This window comes from Acinonyx jubatus, chromosome D2, assembly GCF_027475565.1.
Source record: "Acinonyx jubatus isolate Ajub_Pintada_27869175 chromosome D2, VMU_Ajub_asm_v1.0, whole genome shotgun sequence".
NCBI classification, from domain to species: Eukaryota; Metazoa; Chordata; class Mammalia; order Carnivora; family Felidae; genus Acinonyx; species Acinonyx jubatus.
In genome coordinates this window covers 50838582-50864557 of record NC_069393.1, presented here as the reverse complement: position 1 = coordinate 50864557, position 25976 = coordinate 50838582, and the positions used below count along the sequence as shown (strand labels likewise).

The window sequence follows — 25976 nt, the reverse complement described above, 5'->3', positions numbered from 1 at the left end:
TCTTAAGCCATCACTATCTACTGTTTTTGCTGTCTTTTCCATTGATGGGAGACATTATAAAGGCTGTGAGACAGAAATGCTTTAAGCTCAAGCCTAAAAGTCCTTTCTGCCCTTAACTGATTTAAGATTCAACTAAAATTCACTTTGACCACTAATCTGGGTCACTGGTATGGATACCCCGCTACGGTCTTAGTCCAGAGACCAATGGCGCATATACAAGCAATGATAAACCTATGGCAACAAGTAACATTAAGCACCTCCTCCCAAAGGTCCATGACATAGAAGGCCAACCCAACTTGGATCTCACAAACCTCAAAGTCTCTGCTGCCCATCCTACATACAACTATTCTGTCCATACCCTATCTTCTCTAATATACTTGGCTCATCTTTTTTCTTATACCATAAACAATAACCACACTATAATCACATTACTACATTTTTGTTCTCCTTTATTCTATTTTTATTTTTTATTTACACCTCATGCTTCTCTTTGCACCTCATTTCTTTCTGTTTCTTTATAGTTGTCATATTTTCTGCCTCTTTATACTCTTCTTTTTTCCTCAGGAATGTTCTTTTTTTTTTTTGTCTGCAAAAGTTATTCATCAACACATACTCCATTAACCCTAAAGAAAGGTTTGAAAATTCTGATGGTTTAGAGAACCAGTATAAAGGAAAAGGCCAAAAGAAAGACAAGATAAGGGTTTCATGACTGCAAAGCAGGAATTCTTAATAAGGACCAGGAAACTCTAAAAAGATACTGCAGTGGCAAGAGGAAAGAATACCAACCCCCTTGAATGTTAGTATTTCAGTTGCATGTGAATTTTTCTTAGGAGAGAGCCACAGCTTTTTTACTGGAGCTTAAGCAGTTTGGGACGTTAAAAAAGCAGCAGCAGCTTGCAAGCATCCAATGGGAATTTGAAGAACGGAGAAAAGGGAGAAATACAGAGCAAAATTATGGTACATCCATAGAACAAAAGAGAATGAAGCTATCAAAAAAACACATGATCAATCTGTATTACTGATATATTCAGCTACATGAAATGGGAAAAGATAAATATGGCTTAAAATACAAATACTTGTGTCTGCATGTACAAGTAATTCATGAAGGGTTGCCTGTGAGGCATGGGGACATGCATGTCCATCAATTATTAAAAACTTTTTACTTCATGTTGTATACCTTTTTTCATTGTTTGAAAATTTTCTTATCATATCTGTTACTTTGCCAAATAGAATAATAAATCACTGCTCTAAAGATTTCTAATATCATACTAGCCCTTACTATCCTCTACTCTCTCAAACATTTACTCTTTTTTTTTTTTTTTTCCACTGAAGAACAAAGGAAAAAGCAATTGGTGCAACTGGGATCTCTCAATAGCAGTGGCTCCAAAAGGCCCACCACAGCGTTTATCTAACAGTCAATCCAGAGTTTATAAGGTAGGCTGAACTTCTATCTCTTTAGGATCTGTTACCAGAAATCCAATTTATGAAGACACTAAATACTAAATTATGGTGGAACAAGCCACAATGAGCAACAGCATTTTTTTTTCATTGCAATAACATGGCAAGATGAAGCAGAACGCTTGTATTACTTGCAGTCAAATAACCAAAGATTTTACCTACAGGTTGTTTGTTTACAAGGGCTGTTGAAGTTGGAGTATAATCCAGATCTTCATCATTGAAGAGTTCTTCAGTACTCATTCCAATGGCTTCTCCCATATTAAGACCAAGTTTCTTTTGTAATAGTTTCCGTTGGCGTGCTATCCTCTCTTTAGGATCCACTTCACCTTTAAACAGAAAAGAAATACATTTCCTCCAAATCAGGTAAGAAGTTTTCTAATCAATGAAGATCAAACTTGATTAAAAGTAAAAAAATTTTAACTATTAAAACACCCCTCTCAGGAGGTGGCTCAAAGTCCAACTCTTAATTTCGGCTCAGGTAACGATCTCACGGTTCATGGGACCGAGCCCCACGTCAGGCTCTGTGCTGACAGCGCCGAGTCTGCTTGGGATGCTCTCCCTACCTCTCTCTGCCCCTCCCCTGCTAACACATGCACTTTCTCTCAAAATAAATAAACATTTAAAAACAAACAAAAACCACCCCTCCTGACAATAAAACAAATCATACTCACAATCTGAACATGTCATAAACTCTATTATCTAACTATGATTGAAAAATAGTGTTATAGGGGCACCTGGGTGGCTCAGTCGGTGAAGTATCCAACTTCGGCTCACGTCATGATCTCACAGCTCATGAATTCGAGCCCTGCGTCAGGTCTGTGCTGACAGATGAGAGCCTCGAACCTGTTTCAGATTCTCTTTCTGTCTCTCTCTGCCCCTCCCCATTCACGTACTATCTCTCTCAAATATAAATAAACATTAAAAAGAAAAATAGTGTTCTCACTAACAAAACATTCTAGGAATTTTCACTGAGATCCCACCATTGCCCCACTATCAATTATCAAGTATATATAAAAGGAGATTCATGCTTATGGAAATAAACCAATCTTATTTATTTATTCATTCATCCATTCTCCACACCCATCATGGAGCTTGAACTCACGACCTTGAGATCAAGAGTTGCATACTTGGGGCACCTGGATGGCTCAGTTGGTTAAGTGTCTGACTCTTGATTTTAGCTTAGGTCATGATCTCATGGCTTGTGAGTTCCAGTCCTGCACTGGGCTCTGCTATGGCAGTGCAGAACCTGCTTGGAATTCTGTCTCTCTCTCTCTCTCTTTCTCTCTCTCTGCCCCCTCTCCCCTGCTCATGTTCTTCCTCTAACATTAAAAAAAAAAAAAAAAAAAAAAAAAAAAAAGAGCCTCCAGTCTTTCTAGTTTGAGGAACTAGAGGAAAAAGAGTTAAAGTTCACTATAGCCACTGAAAGGTAAAGAAAACCCAAAAAAGAGAGAGCCAGAGAGAAGACCCAAATTCTGTAAAACCTCAGCCAAAACTCTAGCTTAATTATAAACTATGTGAGCACATGGCAGACTCCAAACAGTCCAGCTAAAGCTAAAAAGTGAATTGAGATTTGAGCTGTTGCCCATCTCAGAGGAATTGCAATTTGAGTTTCACATAATTAAATGCCTGCTAAAACAAGCAAAAAAAGAAAAAATCAAACCAAAATCTTTTTTCGAAGAATATAACGGAATCCAGCCTAAACAATATATATAGCATTTATCACGTGAGGGGCAGAATTCAAAATTAAGCAACATACAAAGAATCAAAAAATGTATCCCACTCTCAAAAGAAAATTAAGGAAGACCAACTCTGAGATGACCCAGATGTTAGAATTAGAACACATGATTTTTAAACAGCGAGTTTAACAATGGTTTATAAGGAAGATACTGTCACAATGAGAATATAGAATACCTCAATAAAGAAACAAACCATAGGGGCACCTGGGTGGCTCATTCGGTTAAGTGTCAGACTCTTTTTTTTTTTTAAGTTTTTTTTTTCTTAATGTTTCTTTTTAAGAGAGAGACAGACAGAGTGTGTGAGCAGGGGAGGGGCAGAGAGAGAGGGAGACACAGAATCCAGAGCAGGCTCCAGGCTCCAAACCGTCAGCACAGAGCCCAACGCGGGGCTCAAACTCACAGACCGCCAAAGTCAGACACCTTGAACGACTGAGTCACACAGGTGCCCCAGCATCTGACTCTTGGCTTTGGCTCAGGTCATGATCTCGTGCTTTGTGGGTCTGAGTCCTACATACGACTCCAAATTGACCATAGGGAGCCTGCTTGGGATTCTCTCTCCCTCTCTCTCTGCCCCTCCCCTGCTCATGCTCGCTTTCAAAATAAAAAAAAAAATTAAAGTTAAAAAAAAAGAAAGAGAGAAACAGAAACTATAAAAAAGAAGCTGAAAGAACCATATACTTGTAAAGGGTGAATTATATGATGTGCAAAATATGCCAATAAAGGCATTTAAAAAAAAAAGAAAAGTAGATCTGGACTGAACTATACAGAATCTGAAATTTTAAAAATGAGTGGGCCTAACGTCTGAATGGAAATATCAGACAAAGGATAAGTGAATTTAAAGATGAGAGGAATAAAAGTACCCAATCTGAAGAACAGGGAGGGGGAAAAAAAAGATCTAAAGAAATAAAACCTGAAAATGAGATTAAAAAAACAATTCTACTTACAATATCATTAAAAGCAAAACTTAAAACTTATACTCTGAAAACTACAAAAATCCTGGTGAAAGAAATTAAAGATCTAAGTAAATGAAAAAACATTCCATGTTCATGGATCATAACACAATTACTATCGTTAAGACTGTAATACTTCCCAAACTCATACAGAGTCACAATTCCTATCAAAATGCCAGCTGACTTTTCTGGAGACACCGAAAAACTGATCCCAAAATTCATATGGAACCAGAAACATCCAAAACAATCATGAAAAAGAAAACAAAACAAAACAAACTGGAGGTTCAAGCTTCTTGATTTTAACACTTATCACAAAGCCAAAGTAACCAGGACAATGAGATACTGGCATAAAGATAGACATCAGTGGAACAGAACTGAGAGTCCAGAAATAAAACTATAGTTCTATGGCCAATTGGTTTTCAACAATGGTGCCAACATCATTAAGTTCTTTTCAAAAAAGGTGTTGACACAACAGGTTAACTACATGCAAAATAATGAAGTTAAACCCTTAACCTCACAACACCACAAAAATTAACTCAAAATGGGTCAAATACATGATAATATAAGAGCTAAAGTTCTAAAACTCTTAGAAAAAACACAGGAGTAAATAACCTTAGATTTGGCAATAGCTTCTTAGACATGACATCAAAAATTTGAAAAAGAAAAGAAAAAGATAAGATGCACTTCATCAAAATTATTAACTTCTGTGCTTCAAAGACTATCATCTAGGGGCGCCTGGGTGGCGCAGTCGGTTAAGCGTCCGACTTCAGCCAGGTCACGATCTCGCAGTCCGTGGGTTCGAGCCCCACGTCGGGCTCTGGGCTGATGGCTCAGAGCCTGGAGCCTGTTTCCGATTCTGTGTCTCCCTCTCTCTCTGCCCCTCCCCCGTTCATGCTCTGTCTCTCTCTGTCCCAAAAATAAATAAACGTTGAAAAAAAAAAAATTTCAAAGACTATCATCTAGAAAGTAAAAAGAGAACTCGGAATGGGAGGATATGTTTGTAAGTCACCAATAGGAGATTTGTACTTAGAATATATAAAGAACTCTTACAACTCAATAATAAAAGACAAGTATCTCATTTAAAAAATAGGCAAAGGATGTGAATAGACACTTGAAAGAAGACACACAAACGGTCAATAAACACATGAAAAGATGTTCAATGTCATGAATCATCAGGACATGCAAGTCAAAACTATAAGATATCACTTCACATTCACTAACTAGTATGGTTATAATCAGTCAGTTAAGAACAAGTGTTGGCAAGGACACAGAGAAATCAAAATCCTCATATACTGCTGATGGAATGTAAAGTGGTAGAGCAAGTTTAGAAAACAGTCTGGCATTTCCTCATATGGTAAAACATAGTTTCCACATGATCAAGCAATTTCACTCTTGGGTAGCCATACAGGAGAAAGGAACACACGTCCATACAAAAACTTTTACAGTAAACCCCCGGATTGCGAGTAACTTGTTCTGTGAGTATTCTGCAAGGCAAGCAAACATTTCTAATAAATTTTAACTTGATAAATGAGCAATGTCTTGCAATGCTAGTAGTACATGACACTGAACATCACATGATCACAAATGAGCCAAAGGTGTTCTCTGTTCTCTCTCTCTCTCTCTCTCTGCAGGATTGTGGGTGATGGCCTCCCACGCTTGGATGCTCAGTCTCAGGCTGCGGTGTTTGGCAGAAATCAGCGGGTGCAAGCCCTATGTCAGGCTCTGTGCTGACAGTTCGGAGCCTGGAGCCTGCTTGGGATTCTGTATCTCCCTCTCTCTCTGCCCCTCCCCCACTCATGCTCTCTCTCTAAAAATAAACATTGAAAAAAAAATAAAAAAGAAATAAAGAGAGTAGCTTAACACTACATCACAATGCCTATGTCATTCACCTTACTTCATCTCATCAAACAGGCATTTTATCATCTCGTATCATCACAAGAAGGTGAAGTACAATACAGTAAGATATTTCAAGAGAGATTTCTATAACTTTTATTAAAGTATATTGTTATAATACTTCTATTATTATTGTTGTCAACCTCTTACTATGCCTAATTCATAAACTAAATTTTATCATAGCTTTGTATGTAGAAGAAAAAATGGTATATATAGAGTTTGGTAATATCTACGTTTTCAGGCATCCACTGGAGTCTTGGAATGTATCCTTTATGGATAAGACTACTGTATAAAGTTTCAGTTTTGAAACACAGAGTTCTGAAGATCTGCACAACAGTGTAAATGTACTTAATATTATTGAATTATACATTTAAAAATAGTTAAGATGTAAATTTTGTTATCTATAGTCTACCACAATTAAAAAACTGACACATCCTATAACAGGAATAAAAACTATAGAGGGAATCAAAATGAAGTACTTATACTACAAAATGGATAAACCTTGGAAACATTCTGCTAAGAAGCCAGTTGCAAAAGACCATATTTTAGATGATTCCATTGATAAGAACTGTCCAGGATAGGCAAATCTAGAGAGACAGCAAGATGCTTAGGGCCCAGAAAGGGAGGGAAGAAAGAAGGGTGTAGGAGGTTGATAGCCAAAGGATACAGGGTTTCTTCTTGAGATAAGGAAAATACTCTAAAACTGACTGCACATATCTATGAATATACTAAACACCACTGAACTGTATGCTTTAAAAATGAGTGAATTGTGTGGTATGTGAATTACATCTCAACAAAGCTATTTTTTTAAAAATTTAAGTCTGCTCTACCTGGAGAGAAAAACACTAGGCATCCAAAAGCAAAGACTGCTGGCTCACAAGTCCATGATACACAGAAGTCCAAAATCAGTCTTCTCATTTCAGGCAAAGTCCTACTGCGGAAAGTAACCCACACAACCGCAAACGAAAATCAGACTAGCACCTATACAAATCACGTATGTGTCCTTCATATATGAGGAAACAAACAGATGAGATATTTAAAGAAAATCTAATTAGAGGATTTTAAATGAGCACTGTTGAGCATACTGTGACTTATCATCATTAAAATCCAAGTTCCCCCAAAACTGGGGTTTCCAATCCTGGTTACATATCAGAGTCACCTCTGTAGTTTTTTCTTTTAAATACAAAGACCTAGAGCTTTCCACAGACCTATTAAATCAGAATTTCTAAGGTAAGACCAAACACGTATTTTTTTAAGTGACAGGGGGGACACTGACTTTTACTCCTGGATAAGGACCAATGATCTCTGATATGATGACAATAGTAAAATTAGTAAGCTTACTGTTGAGAGATAACTTTTTTCAAATTGGAAAGTTTTTGAAATGACTTCTACCTCCCACATTAGAAAAACTATGCTTTTCTGGAACTTAACCAAATTCTCCTTTTAATTCTCTCCAAAAATAATTAAACTACAATTGACCCTTGAATAACACACAAGGGTTAGGGACACCAATCCCCCAAGCAGTTAAAAATCTGTGTAACTTCTGAGTCCCCAAAAACTTTACTACTAATAGTCTCCTGTTGATCAGAAACCTCACCAATAACATAAACAATCAATGAACATGTATTTATATATTATACACTACATATTCTTACAATAAGCTAGAGAAAAGAAAAGTGTTATTAAGAAAATCATAAGGAGGGGTGCATGGGTGGCTCAGTAGATTGGGCCTCTGACTTTGGCTCAGGTCATGATCTAGCCATTCCACAGTTTGAGCCCTGCATCAGGCTCCTGAGAGCTGGAAGCCTAGAATCTGTTTCAGATTCTGTGTCCCCCTCTCTCCCTCTGCTCCTCCCCAATTCATGCTCTCTCTCTCTCTCAAAAATAAAAATAATAAAACCTGAAAAAAAATTAAAAATTAAAAGTCATAAGGAAAACATAATTACAGTACTGTACTATATTTATCAAAGAAAAAAACATATAAGTGGACCCACACATTTCAAAAACCTATGTTGTTCTGAGGTCAACCAAAGATCTTTCAACAGAAACCATACTGGGGTGCCTTGGTGACTCAGTTGAGTGTCTAACTCTTGACTTTGGCTCAGGTCATGATCTCGCAGTCTGTGGGATTGAGCCCCCAGTCAAATCCCTGCTTGGGATTCTTTCTCTCCTCTCTGCCCCTTTCCTGCTCCTTCTCTCAAAATAAATAAACTTAAAAAAAAAAAAAAAAGGGAAGAAAGAAACCATATTAAGAGTTAATAGGTATTTGTCTTTTTTTTAATGTTTATTTATTTTTGAGAGACAGAGCAGGGGAGGAGCAGAGAGAGAGGGAGACACAGAATCTTAAGCAGGCTCCAGGCTCTGAGGTGTCAGCACAGAGCCTGATGTGGGGCTCAAACTCAAGGACCACGAGATCATGACCTGAGCTGAAGTCGGACGCTTAACCGACTGAGCCACCCAGGCGCCCTGTTTGCCTTTTTTTTTTTTTTAAGAGGAACAAGTGAAGATCACTTCATTAACTTAGCTAGACAGATATGCTTTGAGTAATAACTAACTTTATTAGCAACAAAAACTGTTCTCTTTTGGTCTTAGGCAAAAGAGCAACTTATTTACTTACAGAAATCCATCAAAAACATCAAGGTTTTTTCCACTCAAAGCATGAATCCTGAATGGCCAAAACATTATTTTATATCCAGATGGATTCTGTAAGTTTAAAGATAATGGGACAAGTACCTACCCAACATTTATTTTTCATTTTTAGTGTTTGCTTTGGTCACCAGCATGAGTAGATCCAATTATTTAAAATTTAAAACACATGATAAAAAAGAAAACTGTCATACAGTCTCCCAAATGTCCCGAATTGTGAAAACAGTATCACAATCTGTACTAATCCAGGCTTTTAAAATCTACTCAACTGGGAGAACCTGGGTGGCTCAGTCGGTTTTAACCATCTTGAGTTCGGCTCTGGTCATGATCTCATGGTTCATGAATGTGAGCCCCATGTTGGGGTCTGCGCTGACAGCACGGGGCCTGCTAGAGACTCTCTCTCTCTTCTTCCCTCTCTCCTTCTCTCAAAATAAATAAACTTGAAAGAAAAAAATCTATTCAACTGAGGCTCTTGGGTCACACTTTATAATTTCGCTAATACATAATAAAATGCCTGTTCAAATACTAGTATGTATATATTAACAATGCACAGATATAGTACAAAGTCACTTAAAATATTCATATGGTACATTAGATCCAAATATTTTTGGTTATCTTCTCCACCCACAGGGCCTCCACCTCCCCAACTGCAAACTTCAGTCAATTTACATTTTGTAACATCTATGTTGATTTTGCATGGCTGGTATTATAGCATGCCAAGTAATAAATTAGTCTGTACACACACATTTCAGATTTTCTTCTATCGGACTACTACATACCTGATTTTTCATCTTGTACTTCAAATTCTGCACCAGCAGATCCCAAAAGTGATGCCCCATGCTGTAACAATCTACATATATCAAATCTGTCAAAATTCAAGCGATCTGTAGCAGGTGAATCTTCCATAGCACTTTCTGAAGTAGATTCTAAATGAGGTTGAAAAATATTTAATTTGATTATAAAGTCAAAGTATAGAATAAAGAAAACAGCATCATGTGGGGTGGTTGGGTAACATTTTAAGACAAGTAAAAGGGAGAATTAAGTAGAAAAGCTACTGTGGATTTACTTATGATCAGCTCTTATTTACGAATAAACTATTTAGTTGGAGCCCCCCCACTTCTACAAACTATCACAATGCCAGTGGGTGTAGGTATAGCTGTTTTTGACTACAAAAGCACATTATATTGAAGAAATGCATCCCATGTTGAAAAACGTATGCTAAATGCCACACTGTCTCCATTTACTGTTTAACAGTTTGAAAATACCAACGTAATAGCCTGAGTTCATTATAGTGCAAAATTGGAAGACAAACATATTCACATACTATATTCATATAGAATAAGCTAATAAGCATCATTCCTCCCTATACCTGAGGAATATCTATGACACAAAGCAAACTATTCATTCAATAGGTCTCCTCATAATATGAGCAAATTATAATCTCCTGGTAAATTGCGAAAATCATACATCCGAGGCCTAAAAGTATCCGTAAAATGTTTTGTATTCCTCCCAAAAAAGGTTATGCCATGATGAATTTGAAAATCTATTGTAACTGTTCACTGACTTAATAATTTACCTAGCAGGTATTTGCATATAATTCATCTATTAAACAAAGCATAATTGCTTTAAATTTTCCAGTGATGATAAGCAACCTTCCCATAAATTTTAATGCTGGTGTAACTAATTTATTATTTTATAAAAAGAACCTGAGTTCTAATATCTCTATATACCAAAATAAGCATGGAAATAAGCTGAAAAAGAGGAAGCTCTTTTCTAGAACAAGTTATAACTTCTGGTCATGTATTTCATTTGATGAGGGAAGACAAATTAATACAATCATTCAAAATAACAGGTGCTAGATAATTAAAGCAAAAATTTTAGACAAGCTAAAATGTATAATAAAAGTGAAGTTATCAAAGTGACTTGAAAATTAAAACAGGCTGCACCATATTCTCAATTAAAATGTACACCTTTACAATTTTTTTTTTTTATGAAATTTATTGTCAAATTGGTTTCCATACCACCCAGTGCTCATCCCAACAGATGCCCTCGTCAATACCCATCACCCACCCTCCATTCCCTCCCACCCCCATCAACCCTTAGATTGTTCTGTTTTTTAAGAGTCTCTTATGGTTTGGCTCCCTCCCTCTCTAACCCTTTTTTTTTTTTCCTTCCCCACCGCCACGGTCTTCTGGTAAGTTTCTCAGGATCCACATAAGAGTGAAAACATATGGTATCTGTCTCTGTATGATTTATTTCACTTAGCATAACACTCTCCAGTTCCATCCATGTTGCTACAAAGGGCCATATTTCATTCTTCTCATTGCCAAGTAGTATTCCATTGTATATATAAACCACATCTTCTTTATCCATTTGTCAGTTGATGGACATTTAGGCTCTTTCCATAATTTGGCTATTGTTAAAAGTGGTGCTATAAACATTGGGGTACAAGTGCCCCTATGCATCAGTACTCCTGTATCCCTTGGGTAAATTCCTAGCAGTGCTACTGCTGGGTCATAGGGTAGGTCTATTTTTAATTTTTTGAGGAACCTCCACACTGTTTTCCAGAGTGGCTGCACCAATTTGCATTCCCACCAACAGTGCAAGAGGGTTCCCGTTTCTCCACATCCTCTCCAGCATCTATAGTCTCCTGATTTGTTCATTTTGGCCACTCTGACTGGCGTGAGGGGATATCTGAGTGTGGTTTTGATTTGTATTTTCCTGATAAGGAGCGACGTTGAGCATCTTTTCATGTGCCTGTTGGCCATCCGAATGTCTTCTTTAGAGAAGTGTCTATTCATGTTTTCTGCCCATTTCTTCACTGGATTATTTGTTTTTCGGGTGTGGAGTTTGGTGAGTTCTTTATAGATTTTGGATACTAGCCCTTTGTCCAATATGTCATTTGCAAATATCTTTTCCCATTCCGTTGGTTGCCTTTTAGTTTTGTTGATTGTTTCCTTTGAAGTGCAGAAGCTTTTTATCTTCATGAGGTCTCAACAGTTCATTTTTGCTTTTAATTCCCTTGCCTGTGGAGATGTGTCAAGTAACAAATTTCTGTGGCTGAGGTCAGAGAGGTCTTTTCCTGCTTTCTCCTCTAGGGTCTTGATGGTTTCCTGTCTCACATTCAGGTCCTTTATCCATTTTGAGTTTATTTTTGTGAATGGTGTAAGAAAGTGGTCTAGTTTCAATCTTCTGCATGTTGCTGTCCAGTTCTCCCAGCACCATTTGTTAAAGAGACGGTATTTTTTCCATTGGATATTCTTTCCTGCTTTGTCAAAGATTAGTTGGCCATACTTTTGTGGGTCCAATTCTGGAGTCTCTATTCTATTCCATTGGTCTATGTGTCTATTTTTGTGCCATACAAATTTTTAAAAGCATACATTCATTTTTAACTATCATTGCAGGCAGTCAGAAAAATAATTTCCACCACAAAATATCTAAAGGACACGTAAGAAATTAAAGACCCCTCCAAATATCCATATATAACTGTGCTTAAATTTAAAAAATAATTACACTAGTCTCCCAGTAACAAGAGAAAACACTTTCAAATATTTACACTGCACTGATTTAGTTTCCTTTTTTTTTTTAAGGACATAAATTCCTTGAGGGAAGCAATAATCTCCATAAATCAAGCATAGAATTAATAACTTAAAAAATATGTATGAAAATATAATTTATCTAATATCTTAAAGCATGGTGAAAATCACCTTATTCAATGTCATTTCCCGACAAAGCTGTACCTGAAAATTAAGGCTTTAAATTAAAACTGTAATTTTTAAAATATAAAATGTACAGTATAATTAATTCTACAGTTAGATTTTTATTGCAAACTACTTTTACCACTTAAAAGCACCTTGTCTAGTTCTTGGTATTGGATTCCACTCAGGTACATTTTTCACTATAGCTTCAACAGCCTGTCCTGCTGCAATGCGGGTATCCCAATTTGTACTCCTTAAATATATCAACACCTTAAAAAATTAAAAGATACAATAGTTACTCCAAAAAATCTTGTTTGTTCAAGGTAGTCAGAACAGAGAAATACAAATTTATTTGTTGTTAATTTATAGTTTAGTACTTGGGCTTTATATATAAATTATAGATATATATGTGAATACATATAAATACATACACCTTGGAATTACTGTTTACAAGATTCTATCATTCACGGGAAATATCACTACACCTTAAAAAAGGGAAACAGGAAACTTTTATTTAAAAAATACTTAAGTGTTGGGGCGCCTGGGTGGCTCAGTTGGTTAAGCATCCGACTTCAGCTCAAAGTCATGATCTTGCAGTTTGTGAGTGCGAGCCCCGCACTGGGCTCTGGGCTGGAAGCTCAGAGCCTGGAGCCGGCTTCGGATTCTGTGTCTCCCTCCCTCTCTGCCCCTCCCCCGCTCACACTCCGTGTCTCTCTCAAAAATAAATAAACATTAAAAAAAATAAATACTTAAGTGCATTTAAAAAATAACCTAGCTTTTAACATACTAAAAAGTACAATGTGTATTTTCATGACGTCCCATTACCTATTGCAAAGAGTTAAAAAACTAGTATAAAGAATAAGGGCGCCTGGGTAGCTCAGTCAATTAAGCATCTGACTCGATTTCAGCTCAGGTCATGATCTCACTGTTTGTACGATGGAGCCCCATGTCAGGCTCTGCTCTGACAGAGCCTCCTTGAGATTCTCTCCCTCTCTCTCTGACCCTCCCCTGCTCATGCTCTCTGCCTCTCTCTCACAATAAACATTTTTTAAAAACTAGCAGAAAGAATAAATGAGTTAAGCAAGATTGGAAGTTATAAAATCAATATTCAAAAATTAATTGTGGGATGCCAGCGTAGCTCAGTCAGTTGAGCTTCCAACGTTTGATTTTGGTCCTCAGGTCATGATCTCATACAGGTCACAATGTCACACTTCCTAGATCAAGCCCAGGGTCTGGGGTGTCTGGCTCTGGGGTGACAGCTCCAAGCCTGCTTGGGATTCTCTAGCTCCTTATCTTTGTGCCCCTCCCCCACTAGCGAGGGCATACACTCTGTCTCTCAAAGTAAATAAACATTAAAAAAATGAATTGCATTGCAATACACTTTCAATAAACAACTTGAAAATAAAAATTTTTAAATCACATTGTGGTTTTTTTTAATTGTTTTTTTTAAAGTTTATTTATTTTTGAGACAGAGAGAGACAGAACATGAACGAGGGAGGGTCAGAGAGAGAGAGGGAGACACAGGGAGGGTCAGAGAGAGAGAATCCAAAACAGGCTCCAGGCTCTGAGCTGTCAGCACAGAGCCCAACGCGGGGCTTGAACTCACGAACTGCGAGATCATGACCTGAGCCGAAGTCGGATGCTTAACCGACTGAGCCACCCAGACGCCCCTGTTTTTTGTTTTTTTTTTTTGTAAAAAGAGTCTACCCACACGAACTGGGGAGGGGCAGAGGGAAAGAGAAACTTAAGCAGGCTTCATACTGAGCACGGAGCCCTGTTGGGGCTGTAGAGATCCCACAACCGTGAGATCATGCATGACCTGAGCCAAAATCAACAGTTGGACACTCAACTGACTGAGCCACCCAGGCCCCTAAAAATCTCATTAATAATAGCATCAAAAAGTATAAAATACTTAAAAATAAACTTAATCCTTAGATCAGTTTTCTAGGTGTGCAGGATGGTTTAGTGTTGGTCTGGCTGTATTTCATGGACACGAGACACACAAAAAACTTCCATGCTGTTCCGCCATCTTGGCTCCCTCCTTAAAAATAAACTTAAAATGCAAGACTCATATACTGAACATTACCAAAAAATTCAAAATGGCATCAAAAGAAATCAAATAAAATCTAAATACAGTAAACAGAAAGACACCTCATGTTCATGGATATAAAGATTTAATACTGTTGGGGCGCATGGGTGGCTCAGCTGGTTAAGCATCTGGCTCTTGATTTCAGTTCAGGTCATGATCTCATGGTTCATGAGTTCGAGCCCCACATCAAGGTTCACAACGCAGAGCCTGCTTGGGATTCTCTTCCTCTTTCTCTGCCCCTACCTGGCTCATGAACACACATGCTCTCTCAAAATAAATAAACTTTAAAACAAAGAAAAAGATTTAATATTGTTAAGATAGTAATACTCCCTAAATTGATCTACTTATTCAACAAAATTCCTATCAAAATCCCAGCTGATATTTTTGCAGAAATGGGCAAGTTGATCCTAAAATTTATATGGAAATGCAAGGGACCCAGAATCACCAAAACAATCTTGAAAAAGAATAATAAAGTTGGTATATTCACATTTCTGGATCTCAAAACTTGCTACAAAGTGGTAGTAATCAAGACAGTGTGGTACTGGCAAAAGGACAGGTATACAGATCAATGGAAAAGAACTGAGAGTCTAAAAATAAAATTGTGTCTATGGTCAACTGACTTTTAAGAAGAATGCCAAGACAATACCATGGAGAAAGAATAGTTTTTTCCACAAATGGTGCTGGGGCAATAAAATGATGACTGAACACCTACCTTATCCCATACACAAAAATTAACTCAAAATGAGCCATAAATCTAAAAATAACAGCTAAAACTATACAATTCTTAGAAGAAAATACAGAGGTAAACCTTTGGGACCTTGGATCAGGCAAGATTTCTTAGATTGATCCCCAAAGCACAGAGATATGGGAAAAAAAGGATAAATATGACTTCATCAATCTTAATAACTTTTGTACTTCAAAGGATACACTTAAGAAAGTGAAAACACAAAAAAGAAAAGAAAAGAAAGAAAGAAAGTGAAAAGACAACCACAGACTGGAAGAACATATTTGCAAATCAAATACCTGGTAAGGAGCTTGTATCCAAAATATATAAGGAACTCTTACAACTCAATATTAAAAGAACAAATATCCCACTTAAAAATGGGCAAAGGATCTAGACAGTTCAGTCAGTTTATGGTCAATAAACACATAAAACAACATCACTGTCACCAGGAAAATGCAAGTCAAAACTATAATGACATATCATTTCACACTCACTAGTATGGAAATAATCAAAGTCAGTTAATAACAAGCACTGACCAGGATATAGAAAAATTAGATCTCTCATAAACTGCTGTTAGGAATGTAAAACTATGGAGCCAGTTTGGAAAACAGTCTGGCAGGTCCCCAGAAAGTTAAATGTAGTTACTATATGATCCAGCAATTCTATCTGCAGGTATATACCCAAGAGAAATGAAAACATACACCCACACAAAAACTTGTATGTGAATTTTCACAGTAGCATTATTCATCAAAGGCCAAAAAATGGAAACAACCCAAATGTCCATCAACTGATGGACAGATAAATAAGATGTGATAGATGCATATAATATATTCATATCATATCCATACAATGGAATATTATTTGACAATAAAAATGGGGAAAAAAGGAATGAAGTAATGAGACACACTTCAATATGAAAGAATCTTAAAAATATTATTTTAAATGAAAGAAACCAGTCATGTTTATATAAAATATTCAGAATAGGCAAATCTACAGGCAGAAAGCAGATTAGGTTGCCTAGGGATGGGTATGGGAGGAGTACTAGAGAATGACTGCTAATGGGCATGAGGTTTCTTTTGGGGGAAATAAAAATATTTTAAAATTAGATTGTGGTGATGATTGCACATATCTAAAATCATTGAGAGGGAACCTGGCTGGCTCAGTCAGTGGATCTTGTAGGTCTTGGAGTTGTAAGTTCGACCCCTACACTGAGTATAGAGATTACTTAAAAATAAAATCTTTTTTTTTTTTAAACGTTTATTTTATTTTTGAGACAGAGAGAGACACAGAGTGAACGGGGGAGGGGCGGAGAGAGAGGGAGACACAGAATCGGAAGCAGGCTCCAGGCTCCGAGCCATCAGCCCAGAGCCCAACGCGGGGCTCGAACTCACGGACCACGAGATCGTGACCTGAGCCGAAATCGGACGCCTAACCGACCGAGCCACCCAGGCGCCCCAAAAATAAAATCTTAAAAAAAGGTAAAATAATTGAATTGTGCACTTTACATGGGCAAATTGTATGGTATGTACATTATATTTCAATAAGTTTAAAAAACAAAACCAAAAGGCAACAGGAAAACAATGAAGGGAGAAAAAAGAGGATAGGAGGTGAGAAGGTACTAAAGACAAACTTTGCCTCTTTTGGAATTATTTGATGACAGCCAGCAAGCCGGGACCTAAGTTAAGAAGACCAGAACTCACCTGGAAGGGTGGAAACCTTTTCTCAGTTCAGCACAAATTAGTTTTGCTCACTGTTTCCAGTTTCAGCTCATTCAGTCCTCAATCTCTTCCCTTGGGATGAGAAGAAATGGGTATACCTCTCTATCCCCCTACCTTACACATGAGCATAATGCATCTACTATGCATTCTTCTCCAGGGACACCTGGATGGCTCAGTCAGTTAAGCATCTGACTCTTGATTTCAGCCCAGATCATGATCTTGTGGTTTGTAAGATTGAGCCCTACATTGGGCTCTGTGATGATGGTGCAGAGCCTGCTTGGGATTCTCTCTTTCCCTCTCTCTGCCCCTCCCCTGCTTGCATACACACTCTCTCGCAAAATAAATAAACATTTTAGAAATTAAAAAGACAAAACAAAACATGCATCCTTCTCTATTCTGAGAACATGGAGCCTGTGGATGTCAAACCACTGTCTCTTCATCTACATACTGTTTAGAAAGTACTGATAATATCTAACTGGGAAATATACTGGAAAAGACAGTCACTGTCAGCCCTCATGATAGGAACTATATAGTACAGATTTGTACATTCACAACAGCTTAGAACTCCTACTCATATGAATCAAAGAGAGACAGATGAGAATGAAAGGAGGGGGTAATACCAGCAGGAAGAGAGTTATCTTGGGATTTCTAATGTCTGGGCTATTATATTGCTCTCCCACCCTCCTCCCTACCCAAGCTCCCCAACACACAAAGCGCTCCTGTTTTTATTCTGCATGCCAGAGAATTATTAAGCATGTGGAATGTATTGATTACTATCATACAGGCACACTTCTACAAGTCAACAGAGTTCAATAAATACACAGCCATTGCTTAGGGAAAGAATATGGGCTAGGATTATGAAAACATTGATCCATCAAAGCAGAAAGCCTCCACTTTCAAAACAGGTGATAACGAAAAATGTAATGACAGAGGCTCCTGGATGGCTCAGTCGGTTAAACATCTGACTTCCGCTCAGGTCATGATCTCACAGTTTGCGAGTTCAAACCCCGCGTCGGGCTCTGAGCTATTGGTTCGGAGCCTGGAGCCTGCTTCAAATTGTGTCTCTTTCTCTCTCTGCCCCTCCCCTGCTCACACTCTGTCTCTGTCTCCCAAAAAATGAATAAACGTTAAAAAAAAATTTTTTTTAAATGTAATGACAACTTGCTTCTCATATATTTCAATCATTTCCCATGAGTACTCAATCATCTGAAGACCAACAACTATAATTACTAGCTGTTAAAAACAGGTTAGATCACTAATGAACTAGATTAACAACTTAGCTCATTACCAAACTGGGTCAGATTAAAATTTGTGCCACAGGCAAAAGGTTCTATGTTGTCAAATCCCTTAGACAATTAAACCTGATACCAAAAAAAAAGCCAAAATATTTTAAATCTTGTGACAAAAAGATGAAATTTAAAAAAATATTTGGAGACACAGTAAGATATTTAATGGACTCTGAAGACCACAACTGTGACTAAAATAAGACAATTTCTGGGGCACCTGGGTGGCTCAGTCGGTTAAGCATCCGACTTTGGCTCAGGTCATGATCTCACAGTTTGTGAGTTCGAGCCCCGCGATGGGCTCTGTGCTGACAGCTTGGAGCCTGGAGCTGCTTCGGATTCTGTGTCTCCCTCTCTCTCTGCTCCTCCCCTGTGCCTACTCTGGGTCTCTCTCTCTGTCTCTCAAAAATAAACATTAAAATTTTAAATAAATAAGTAAAGAAATAAAAATAAGACAATTTCTATCATTATATTCCTACCCACAGATAAACTTCTACAATAGCATTATACTAAATGGAAAAAAAAAAGGGGGGGGGTTCTTACTTTAGATAAAAGATTATTTAGTTCATGGGGATGAAGCTTTACCACTTCTCCAAGTTGCTGTGCAGCAGCTTTTCTTGTAACTGGAGTAGTGCCAGTATCCAGTAAGATAAAAAGACGGTCAAGCCTAAAATAACAAAAATATAATGATTATTCTGAAACATGTTTCCTCATAGGTGTAAGCTTGAGTCAACAAATGTATTGAGCATTTATGAAAGAAGACCTATTCTAGGGTTGCAGGAGAAATCTCTACACTCAAGGAACTTGCAATTGGGGGTAGGGTGAGAAGGAAGGCAAGTACACAAATAATTAGAATACAGTGTACAATAACACATATTCCAGAAAAGAAATGCAAAGTGCTTTGAGGAGTGGGAACAGAGGAAGTAAATACTGTATATCCCCAACTGTGTAATATTGAAAAGGCTTCATAAAAGAAATAGTATATGGGATGGACTTTCATAGGTCAGCCATGAAGGTCTTGGTTCAAGAAAGAAATGGGACTAGAGCTCTATTTTAGGAAGATTAATCTGGCAGCAGTGTGAAGCATGAAATGTAATAGAAGAAAACTTTTAGAGAATTTTAGTCTAAAAGTGCAGACCTAAACTACCATCATGACTAGAAGCCTAGAAAGAAGTTGGGAGAGACACTGCAGAGGCAAAGCACAGTGAAATAAGAAATGTCAAGGAAATGAAAGATTTCTCAGACTCTGGATCTTAGAAAATGAAGAGGTCACTTAAAAAAATGGGAACTAGTAGAGGAAATATTGTGGGAAATGATGACAAGCTTACTAGTGGCGGGGACAGGATAGCTACAAGAAACCAAAAAAGATAGTTGGAATAGAGATGTGAAGTTCAGGAAAAATTGAGACTGCAGGTATATAGGTATATGAAGTCATGTGTGTAGAAGTGACAAATGTGGCAATAAATAAAATCTCTGAGGAAAGAGTTTCCAAAGGCATACAGCATACTGGCACAAATTCTAGAGTCACAACATCACAGTTCAAAGTCCAGTTCTACCATTTAACCAATGACTAAAGCTTGGAATATCACAATGCCTTATACCTGGAACAGGTGAGGAGAAGTGGAACACTATGTTCTTGTGGTTTTGGGATACAGGAAAATCCTAAGGTTTTAGAAAGGCGAAAGGCCAAGTCACAAGTAATTACCACCAGCTGTCCACCTATCATATATAGGTCTAGCTTTCCTATCACACTACTAATCAGGCTCAGTAATGCAAAGTGAATGCCAGAAGTAATGAAAAGAGCCTCATACTTCATATAGGGAATAAATGGGTACTTTAAAAAATACAGAGGATGGTAAAGTTATATCAACTGCCTAATCCTACACAAAGGGGAATTTAAAGAATACATTTTCAAATTTTATCTAATGAGAAAGAGAAAGCAAGTAAGGTCCCAAAGCTAACCATGAGCATTAAGCATCAATAAACTACAGTGAAGCTTGTATTTTACTTCTGGGATTACAGGTGTTTTTCTTTCACAAAGAGCTAAAAAATTACACAACAAAGCTCTAAACGTCTTTTGTAAGATAAACCTATAAGGGGCAAATGAAATGGGCTGGATTGTTCTTTTCTTTTCTCTGGTAGTATTTATCAAACTAGCCAGTCACTAATAAGCACAGAATCATTATAACTAGTAAGAAATAGAACTAAAATCTTTTTCAGTCAAGAACAGTAAGGGTACTTTGAAAAGTTTTCAACTGCTTCAGAACAAAACACTAAGAGGTACGGTTCAAATTTATAGTTAAGGGTATATAGAAAGGACAAATTTCAAGAAAAATATGTGAGGTAATAAAAAAGCCAGTGATAACAAAGAAAAACAGAAACACAACACAGTTTTTGCTTCCGATACAATGAATGGCACACAGAGTGATTATAAAGAAACTAATTTTTGTAAGACACACAAAAATTAACTTACTTTATATATACACCATGTATGGACACAATCCACCTGCTGAAACAATTATTCTCCTTATTAATTCAAGGCTGTCTAAATACTTGCCTTTACCCATTTATTCATCAGGTTTTGCTACAGATTTGGTGAACAGTGACTCAGAAATAGTGGGACAAAAGAATAGGAGAAAAAAAATGTTTGACAACTGGTGTTATTTAAAAAATTCTAGGACTGTCAGACCCAAATCCCTTCTCCATAAAATGATCTTCCCCCCATCCCATACATAACGCTCAGAATGCCCCTTGAGTTATTTTCATTTTTAAATCAAGTTGTGATATTAATGTTCATGAGAATCATCTCTGAGCCTCCACAACAAATACTTGCATGTTGCTATTACCATATGATTTTGTCAATAAAATTTGCAAAAAGAGATTTCAAACATCTATGAACAACTTTCTGTAATTATCAAGACAAAAATTCATTTTAAATATTCTATATTAAGGAGTATCTGGCTAGCTTAGTTGGTAGGGCATGCGACTCTTGATCTCAGAGTTGTGAGTTCAAGCCTCACGTTAGGCATGAAACCTACTTAAAAAAAAAATCTTTGTATATTATATGGTAGGCAAAATTATCAAAAATTAAATAAGTTTTATCACAAAGAATGATTAGTCTTAGGTCAAATTTATGCTACTCTAAGTGAACTTATATTTGTATATGCTGCATGTCTTTTGTGTAACAATACTGGGCTCTCTTATATGTATACAGTTCATGGAGATTCAAGACTTTCCTGTAGAAAACTGTGGTAAAATGGAAAACAAACTAGACTGAAAGTTAGGAGACCTTTAGAAGTCTTACTGCTGTCACACGTTGGAGGATTCAGGGAAATTTACTTCATTTAACCTCTTATTTTGGAGGGTAAAACTAGATAATTTAGGCATATTTTAGTTTCTCATCACTGTGGGGTTTTTTTTCCCTTTTTTCTTATGTAACGTAATATTTGTCATATCTCTGACTTATTTGATGTGAAGTTCCTTAGACCTCACCTCTGGAAAGATTTCAACTACTTCATTAATTCTTTTTCCAGGATGGAGATTCTGCTTTTTATGACCAAAAGCAAAGCTGGCTGCAAAATGAACACTGTAAGGAAGTGACACTATACTGTTTATAAAGTTAAAAGAAAATGGACAGATTGCAACATTTTCCCCCATCATTTCCACCTTCCCCAAGATGCCATTACCATTCCTCATTCCTTAAAAAAGGAATGCACTACTTCACTGAGTAGATCTCTAGGCTTTGTAACAGATCTCAAGTTCTCTCCTCACTACCTCTAAAGATTGCTCGTTACCCTCATCCTATTTCAAATGGAAAGACAGTCCTCACTTCTCTTTAAGGTTTAGATACTGTCCCACTGTTTCCTTGATATCATCCTCTTCTAGCTTCATTCAATCATCCTTTCTCTAATACCTTAAATCACTGCCTTATTAATCTATTCCCTTCTACCTTTAAATATGCGAAAGTGTGTCTCTAAAGAGAAAATAAACGGCTTGCTCCTCATCTCCTAGTTTACTTTTTCTTTTTTCCTGCCAAGCATCACAAACAAGTGTTTAAAATCACTTCTTTTAGGGACACCTGGGTGGCTCAGTCGGTTAAGCGTCCAGCTCTTGATTTTGGCTCAGGTCATGATCTCGCTTCAGGCTCTGCACTGACAGCATGGAACCTGCTTGGGATTCTCTCTCTGCCTCTCCCCTGCTTGCACGTGCTCTTTCTCACGCACTTGAAATAAGTAAATAAAACATTTTAAGAAATCATTTCTTTCCTCACTATACACAATTTCATCCTTATCAATCAAGTTTCTGTTCTTCTCTTCTACTAAAATAGCACACCTGATGGGTCACCAATAAACTTGTAAGCTCTAAATCCAATTTTTTTAAGCCCAATTTTCTTGACCTTTCTATAATATCTGATATCAGTAAGTACCCCATTTTTAAGACATTTTTCTTCCTGACTTTTCACAACTTTATATTACCTTGTTTCCATCTGAATTCTCCATTTTTCCCCTGGTTTCCCTCTTATTGCTGTCCCATATTCAATCCTTGGCTCCTTACCCCACCAGTTTCTCCCTTAGGAAACTAGGTTATTTGTTTAAACTGTAACAAGGTACAAATAATCCCCAAAACTAGTCTATCTAGGAGCTCTAGTGCCACACTTCCAAGTGCCTGGTAAGCATAACCCCCTCATAACATGATCTTATTGCTAGATTTATAGTACTCTTAAAGTACTCTTTGATCAAATTACTACCTTACCCTAGAACTGTCAATGGCTCACCCTTACCTATCAGACAGTAATCAAAATCAAAAAAAGTATCTCCCAAACATGGGCCTCTTTGGTTTCCACAATTTCATCTATATCATTTCTTCCACTTGGAATGTCTTTTTTTGGTTCAGTTCTTGAGCTAGCTACAACCCATCAAGACTTAAAATCCTTTACCCTTTTGAAACGATCTCAGACTACTGTATTACAGAGGTGAACTCTGTAATCTACACAAATTCTCATCTTGAGTAGCCATTTTGGTATTTATTATGTTTTGTTTTATGGCACCTCTTACATTAATTTGTCACATGATGTCTTATGCTCGTTAGGCTTCACCTCCTTCAGTGATTCTTTTTGTCTCCCACAATACTTTGCATAGTGTCTCTGCAAAGTCTTTGCTTAGCATTCAAATATTTGCTTAGTTGGTATTTGCTAAAATTAAAATTATAAAGAAAAGTTCACATTTCTTAGGGCCAAGTTTAGGCACCATTTTTAAGCAAAAAAAAAATTTGTGTGCTAAAAAAAAGGGGGGGGGGGGTGGTGCTATATTAGAATTTTTTTTGCTTCCTTTGAGAAATACCCTTGATCTGTAATACCTATACTATATGAAAACAAGTTGTAAAAATAACAACTGATGATAAGGTAATGCTTCAGTAAGTGGTAAGATCAGCACAGCAATACTTCAGCATTCTGAACATCAAGGCAGTTATGCCTGCTCCAAATAGCAAGCTGAAAGAGACCATGAAATGGGTACTGTATTCCTTCAATAATCTCCATACTTTCTAAACTTTCCTTTAGTCCCCTCTACCCAGCTTCATTGGAACCACACTCCTGCCCAAAGACCTTCAACTCCTCTCTAACTAATGCTGATCCCCTCTCACATCCATATAGTTCCACCTGCCTCTCCTCTCTGCAAAGCCTTTTATCCCAATGCCATGTCATGTAACCTCTGCTCTTCCATCAGCCAACTGTCCAGGGGGTAGTAGATCAGCTCACTCTCTCGTTTAATCCAGGCCTATTTATTCTCACATCTTCCACCTTGGTAGTAGCAAAGCCTGCCTCCCTGAATAGAGGAATGGGGACAAAAGAATGCTTCCTTGGGTTTTGTTTGTTTGTGGAGTTCTCCCTTCCTCTATCCAAAACAGCAGAATAAACACCACACAAAAGGAAGAACAAAGGGGTGAGCAGACCAGGATCTGACAAGAGGGCAGTATGATCTGTTACCCTGGGGTAGCCAGCTATGAGCAAGCGGGGTAAGCATCAGGGTCAGGACTCCATGGAAAAGGCTGGTATAGTGAACTGGTGGGGGAAGGAGAAGGGGCATGAGCCAGGGTCAGTACCATGTTGGAGGGCAGACAGGGCCCTTGGTGAAGGAGAGATGTGATGGAAGCTAAGTGGTCAGAAGAGAAAGGAAGTTAAAAGAAGGGCTAATTGAGGAAACACAGTACTTACACCAATACTTTTTGAGAGAGAGGGAGCATGCAAGTGGGCAAGCAGGGGGCAGGGGGCAGGGAGAGGAGGAAGGAGGGAGAGAGAGAGAGAAGCAGGGTTTGTGTTCACCAGATTCGGGACTCAAACTCACAAACTGTGAGATCATGATCTAAGCAGAAGTGGATGCTTAACCGACTGAGCCACCCAGGAGCCCCACAATATTTCTTATGGCTAAACCTTCTCTTGCAGAATAGCTAGTAGGGGGGAAAAATGCCATTCTTCATTCTTTGAAGGACAGACAGATGGGAGCAGAAAGAGGTAATAGATGTCAAGCTGTATGAAAGGTACCAAAGACTGAAAAAATAAAACATAAGGCAATTATATTTGACAATACCTACTGGTTATGAATTTACTGATAAGAAATCTGGCCCATTTTCAATTTGGACTTTAATTCAGAGAGAATTATACAAGACATGATTCATGTTTTGTTTACCAACCTGTGACTACAGGCAAGTGCTCTAAAGGCTGCCTAGAAAAAAGAAGAGTACATGGAAGTTTGTAAAGGTTACTCAGGCAGGTGCAACCTAACCCCTCTTCTCTTCAGCTGTTTGCATAATGAAGTAAAGATATAAAAAGATATGGAAGAAAATCATAGACATTTTGAACTATATCCTAGGTTACTACTTCATCACTCGTTTATTAAATGAGTATATGTTGGGGCGCCTGGGTGGCTCAGTCGATTAAGCAGCCAACTTTAGCTCAGGTCATGATCTCACAGTCTGTGAGTTCAAACCCTGCATTGGGCTCTGTGCTGAAAGCTCAGAGCCTGGAGCCTGCTTGCGACTCTGTGTCTCCCTCTCTCTCTCTGTCCCTCCCCTGCTTGCTCTCTGTCTCTGTCTCTCTCTCAAAAATAATAAACATTTAAAAAAATTATTTTAACAAATAAAAAATAAAGAAGTATATGTTGTGTTCCCAACTCCTTGGTCATTTGAAGATTAAAGGGGGGAAGAAAAGGTACAGGCGCCTGGCTGGCTCAGTCAGTTGAGCATGCAACTCTTTTTTTTTCCCCCCCAATTCCGGAGGCTTTATTAAATGATTATTTCTTCAGTATGTCAGTTTTTTTGTTTATTTAGGGGCATGACATTGAGCCCAACTCAATCTTTTTTAACACTGTTTTTTTTACTACTGTTGTTGTTTAATTTAAATCCAAGTTAGTTAACATATAGTGTAATAATGATTTCAGGATTTCAGGATTAGAATTTAGTGATTCATCACTTACATCCAACACCCAGTAGAGCATGCAACTCTTGATCTCGGCATTGTGAGTTGGAGCCCCAAGTTGGGGGTAAAGATTACTTTAAAAAAAAAAAAAAAAGGCAGGGGGTATAAAAATAACTTCTTCAATCTACTTCCAACCTCAATATTCTCAGAATTTAAATTAAGCATCTTTGAAAAATAGTATAAGGTCAACTAGGAGAATACCTCACCTTAACTAAGAGAATGATCAGTCAAGTCTGTCCAGTTTGTTACACATTTTCACATTTAACAAAAGTCCAGTAAAATTTAAAACAAACTGTCCGAATTTTTTACT

General features: G+C 37.5%; 1 protein-coding gene across 1 annotated transcript in view; it reads right to left on the bottom strand.

Moving 5' to 3' along the window:
* BTAF1 (B-TFIID TATA-box binding protein associated factor 1) overlaps positions 1-25976 on the bottom strand; it is a 117585-nt gene that overhangs the window by 85469 nt on the left and 6140 nt on the right. Inside the window, exons 2-5 of the mRNA XM_015061892.3 lie at positions 18739-18862; positions 12537-12651; positions 9463-9609; positions 1621-1784 (exon numbers count right to left, since the gene is read on the bottom strand). Coding sequence (XP_014917378.2) covers positions 1621-1784; positions 9463-9609; positions 12537-12651; positions 18739-18862 — 550 coding nt within the window. The remainder of the gene's footprint in view (positions 1-1620; positions 1785-9462; positions 9610-12536; positions 12652-18738; positions 18863-25976) is intronic.